The sequence below is a fragment of the Rhagoletis zephyria genome, unplaced genomic scaffold (assembly GCF_001687245.7).
Source record: "Rhagoletis zephyria isolate East Lansing unplaced genomic scaffold, Rhagoletis_zephyria_1.1 Rzeph_scaffold_00231, whole genome shotgun sequence".
NCBI lineage: Eukaryota > Metazoa > Arthropoda > Insecta > Diptera > Tephritidae > Rhagoletis > Rhagoletis zephyria.
The window spans coordinates 359,677-365,533 of record NW_016157315.1 but is presented as its reverse complement, the minus strand read 5'-3'; the positions used below and the strand labels follow the sequence as shown (position 1 = coordinate 365,533).

General features: G+C 34.0%; 1 protein-coding gene across 1 annotated transcript; it reads left to right on the top strand.

Moving 5' to 3' along the window:
* Positions 1 to 728: 728 nt before the first annotated feature.
* On the top strand, positions 729 to 2,579 carry wol (Dolichyl-phosphate beta-glucosyltransferase wollknaeuel). The gene is made up of 5 exons (XM_017609525.1): positions 729 to 979; positions 1,051 to 1,225; positions 1,291 to 1,496; positions 1,557 to 1,744; positions 1,813 to 2,579. Exons 1-5 carry the CDS (start codon positions 908 to 910, stop codon positions 2,156 to 2,158), a joined length of 987 nt encoding a protein of 328 aa, XP_017465014.1. The 5' UTR covers positions 729 to 907; the 3' UTR covers positions 2,159 to 2,579.
* The last annotated feature ends 3,278 nt before the right edge of the window (positions 2,580 to 5,857 follow it).

Here is a 5,857-nt window from a genome sequence, read left to right as displayed (position 1 = left end):
AAAATAAAATAAAAAATAAAGGTTAAAAAGGAAAAAATAAAGAAATAAAAATGGGAAGAAAGTATTTTTATTATAAAAAAATAAAAATTATAATTAATATTATTTAGAATTTAAATATTATGCTGGAAATGTTTTTATGACTGAATGTTTGCATGTTTTTATTAATAATTTTTGTTTGCATTGTTAATTCACTTGGTTTTTGATACTTGCATGCCTCTTTTAGTGTAAAGGAAGCTATTATATTTAAGGGTCGTTATGACCAGCTCCTGTTATCACTAATCCCCAGTTAAACATCTTTACCGACGTTACTGACTCCATTAATTTAACATTGTCTTTTCTTTTATTTTTTGTATTGTTTTTTGTTACTTTCATAATAATTTGTCACACTCCGGCTCACACCTCATCAATCAACTGGATAATATTTATGAAAGAATGTCTGGTTTTGTTTCTACAATCAATATTTTGTATAACCTGGCGTCGTAAGAATTAGTTTGTGGTTCCAGCCATCTGTTGGGCTATTATATAGCTGTTTAATTAAAAAAAAAAATTTATTGCTAAATTGCCATTTTGTACCGGGTTTTCGGCAATATTTCCTTCAATTGTCATTTCCATTCAGTTCCCAACCTTGTTACAGCGTCATCTAGCGTTAGCTAGGAATGGCGAGTTCGCAATTAAAATCTATCGTGACTGCTTGGTCCAGTAACAGAGAACGTAAGTTTATAAATTTACGTTCTCTGGGAAAATATGACACACGCACAATTGGTCAACAGATAAACAATTGTTGTCGTGTGATATTCGTCTAAATTTTTGGTAAATTACGTGGCGTTTTAGCTGTTTGCTTTTGCTTAATACATTAAGTGATTAAAAGACTCTTTGGTCTCATCATTGTTAAGATAAGATAGACCTGATGTCCCTGGTGGAGCTTGCGCAGGTGATTCTTATCGCCGGCTTATCGTTATTGAGTTCCCTTGTAGTGGTGGTAAGTAGTCTTCTGAATCCTTTTATTCGGAATTAAGATACATAATTATATTACATACAAAATTGTATCAGCTTTTTATTATACAAAAAGCGATAACAAGCCCTTTTCCAGTTATCAAAAGACGAAAAGAGGAGACACATTTCCTCGATCCAATAGCGATACAAAATGTGAATTTCCCATCAATATCAGACGCACCGACTCTAGATCTCAGTGTGATTATACCAGCATACAACGAAGAACAGCGATGTGAGTAAAAACTTAATAAAACAATGTTAAGCGAATAATTTATCTATTTTAATTTGTCTTCACAGTGCCAAAAATGCTAGAAGAATGCGTGGGTTTCTTAGAAGAAAAGTCTAGAGATAACAGCTTTACCTATGAAATTATAGTTGTTAGTGATGGCAGCAGTGATGGCACCGTTTCACTTGCATTGAAGTATTCAAAACGCTATACGGTAGACAAATTTCGTGTGCTGGAGCTTATTGAAAACCGCGGCAAAGGAGGTGCTGTTCGTCTGGTACTCAAACAACAGTTTATCACGTTATTATATAATTTGTTTATTACGATACATTAATAGGGAATGCTAAGTGCGAGAGGACGCTACCTTCTCTTTGCTGACGCGGATGGCGCGACCAAATTTTCTGATTATGATAAATTAGACCAAAGCATAAATAATATATCCAAAGATTGGCAGTCGGACGCTATTGTTGTTGGTTCCCGTGCTCATTTAGAGCAGGAAGCTATTGCAACACGCAGTCTCTTTAGGTTAGCCATAACTTTATACATATTATTATTTCATTTTGTTGGCATACATTTTTCCTAACTCCTTGCAGAACATTCCTTATGCACGGCTTTCACTTTCTGGTTTGGCTTTTCGCAGTCCGTAGCATACGAGATACTCAATGTGGCTTCAAATTACTAACTCGTTCTGCAGCGAACACTCTTTTCAAAAATTTACATGTAGAACGATGGGCTTTTGACGTTGAACTGCTTTATATAGCTGAGCGTTTGAAATTTCCTATAGCTGAAGTAGCTGTGACTTGGAAAGAAATCGAAGGCTCTAAATTAACACCGGTCTGGTCTTGGATACAAATGGGCGTTGACTTATTTTTAATCTGGTTCAGGTATACGATCGGAGCCTGGCAATTATATGACCAAAATAAGGAACATAGTTCCTAATCTCGAAGCATTTTATTTATTTTAATATTAGACTCGCGCAATGGAAGATATTCCAATTAAGAAACTATGTTAAAGTTATTAAAAAGAAAAGATTACATTCAAACTTTTACCATTAAAATCTTTAATATCAATTGTTTTTAGTTATCACTTTATCAATCGTTATAAACTTAACTACGCGTGACTGATAATTTTGTCTACATTTTTTACTAGATTTTTTTTTAAAGCTAAAAAAAATATTTTCAAATCCAGCTTTATAAAAAAGTCGGTGCATTCCCCTCTAAACACCGAGTAAATTTAAATTAAGAATTTCTTATTTACAAGCAAACACCCAGCGTGCCTCGCTGCTCCTTAAAAATTGTTTGTGTTCCCACCCAGCAGAGAAAAATATGGTTTTCCGAGGGAGCGGTTTTCGTACACATTTCTATACTGAGAAAACGATAAACCGTAAAATAACACTAAAGTACATTTCCCCGAGCTTCAAATTGGGCGATTTCGATTCTCAATTTCAATTTGAAATTATAAATATTTACACGACAAATTTCAATTTGAAATCCAATTTCGAAGACATTTGCTTACAATCGTTGTGAAAAGCTGAAAAATAAGCGAAAGAAAAGATGTCTCTAAATAGTTTTACCAATTATTACAATTTTAATGATTACATAGTTAAATTAATTGAACAAGATAATGATGTCACCTTTTTTGTCCGCCTATGAGAGATGTCCGCTTATAGGAATTTCGTAAAAAATAAAATAAAATCGCATACTTAAAAAATTTAAATTGCGGGTTTCTAAATTAAAATAATATTTATTCTTCAATAGACAGAAACAGGGTGAATTAAAAATAAATTCAAATTTATTGCGTTTTCTTTCCGACCGACAAATCTCATTGCCCATTGGCAACGAAAAGGCAACCACCCTCATTGCAAGAGTCGTATCGAATGTAAGTCGTTTTTCGAGAGTCGAATCGTATCGAAAATTTCACGTCATTGCCTAAAATTTCCACTCGACTAGTGTATTAAAACGGAAAAACTTGGCAGCACTGCGAAGTTTTCGACGATTTTCGTCGTTTACTTATTTCAGCACGACAGTAGACAATGCCAATGTTGTCGAGTCGTACAATTTAAGCTGAAATTTGTCGAGAACGCAGAACATATACTTAAACGCAGTCTGTATACGCAGAATTTTGTCGATTACTGGAGCCCTCAGTGTTGCTTATTACACTGTTGCCACTCATCAATTCCTTTTCATAAACTTACCCTTTCAACTAGAATTTTTCGAATTATAATAGATTTTAGCTAAATATAAACTACTTAGTTTTCAACAAAAACCTTATTCAATAGTAAATTTCAAATATTTTAAACATATTTTGAATAGGAACTTATAACTTATTTACCATCTGTAAAACTGACGAAGTGGCAACCATCTAAAGAAGGAGAAATCAGCTGACACGGAAAAATCTAAATTCCGCAGATTTCTGCGCTACGGGCTACAACTACAGAAAAATTCTGCGGTGTTGAGTTTTCATTTACATGGCGCTTTGGTAAGACAGATCGTGTCAGCTGACTCGGGTTTACGTACCGGTAGGTTTACGTTCTTGACTAATTTCAGCTTTAGCGTAATTTACGACTTACGAAATGAGGCTGAATACTTTTTCTAGAAAAGAAAATATTTTTGAATATGAGCTATGTTCTTGTGTACATATACATATGTAGAAGCGCAAGAGTCAACATTTGACTGGAAAACAAAACAAAATTGGCCGCTTATTAGAGCTTCGCATCCGCTTATGGGAGAGTTTTTTTCATAACTGGACATTTTTGAGTGTCCGCGTCCTTTTATCGGAAAGTCCGTGTATGGGAGAGCATTTTGTATGGAAAAAAAACCAAAAATTGTTCGTTCCAAAGAATGTGTCCGCTTATTAGAGCGTCCGTCTATGCGGCCTTTCTCTGTATTTTAAGAAATATTTTTTGGTGAGTACATTAGGTGATTTAGGTAAACAAAATGGAAAATTTAGTAATTTTTAATATTTTTTTTATTTAGTACTTAAATTAAAAAATTGGAACATTCTATTTAAGAAAGAGTAATTTTACTGCTTTTTCGGGTTACAGCCTGTTTCCTAACGGGTCGTTAATCAAACCTGCGCCATTAAATAACTACTCGCTCGAGGCGACAAACTTGAAAAACTTGAAACTTTACAAAATTGTAAATTCTTTTCGATTGACGCTGCACCAGTTGAGAGGACTTCAGTTTTTTTTTTTGCGGGTCAATAATTCGAGAATTGCATCGGGGCTGCAAATTTCGGATGTATCCTCCTGACTTTCATCTTCACAATCTAGCATCATGGCAATATCGCTGTTTAAACACCGTTGTGTTCCAATTTGGAGAACCAATTCTTTTGGTTGTTTCAGAATTTGGAGAACCTGTTACGACATCAGCGTTTTTCGATTTTAGTTTTTGTAATTCATTTTTAATCCTGTCTTCTGTGACTGGTTTGAAAAATGTGTGCTTATAGCGTCGCGACGTTGTGAATAGGTGGATATGGCTAATAAATTGTTATTTTGTAGGAATGAAAATTTCGAAGAAAATTCTGTTTTGAAAGTCGTGGCTGCCAGCAGAATTAGTTTAAATCTTGTTATTTTGTTAAAAAGGTGACCCCGTTTTTTATAATAAATTCAATTATTGGAATCACGGACGATAAAGGTAACCCTCTTCAAAATATTTTCAAACGGCCGCCTTCTGAAGCCCCTTTCGTTATGCGCCCATATGTTGAAACATATTTCTACTAATTAATTTTCTTAATTTAAATTGGGTTTAATTTTTTAAACAGGCGGCAACCCTCCTAAAGTTAAGTCAAGAAGCAAATATTTTCAAAACCCTTTCCACTGATACCCATTTCGTAATAATTGATATTTTTTAGATTTTTTTTAGATTTGAATGAAATTTTTTAAAAGGTGGCAACTCTTTTCAAAAAAGTAAAACTTATTGCGTATCTGCTGTCCAAGAGTTTTAATTTGTCACCTTATTTTGGAAAATCAAACGAACGGTGCTGTTTTGACGGCATTGCTTATTATAAAGTTTATATTCAATTGTTCTACAGGTGGGGACTCCTTTCGAAAAAATAGCACACATCTAGCTTTAATTTGACACCCCATTTTTGAAAATCGAACGAACGGTGTGGATCTGATGGCATTGATTATTAAATTATTTGAATGCAATTTTTTATCAGGTGGCAACTCTTTTCAAAAAAGTAAAACTTATTGCGTATCTGCTGTCCAAGAGTTTTAATTTGTCACCTTATTTTGGAAAATCAAACGAACGGTGCTGTTTTGACGGCATTGCTTATTATAAAGTTTATATTCAATTGTTCTACAGGTGGGGACTCCTTTCGAAAAAATAGCACACATCTAGCTTTAATTTGACACCCCATTTTTGAAAATCGAACGAACGGTCCAGATCTTTTATTCGGAACAAAGAAAGCCTTCGCGTATTACTTTGAACTTAATTTTTTAAAAGGTGGCAACTTATTTCGAAAAAGTTAAACCTTATTGCACACCTAAAGTCAGAGCCCTTTGATTTGACACCTCACTTTTGAAAATCGAACGAACGGTGTGGATCTGATGGCATTGATTATTAAATTATTTGAATGCAATTTTTTATCAGGTGGCAACTCTTTTCGAAAAAGTAAGCCCTTATTGCACATCTA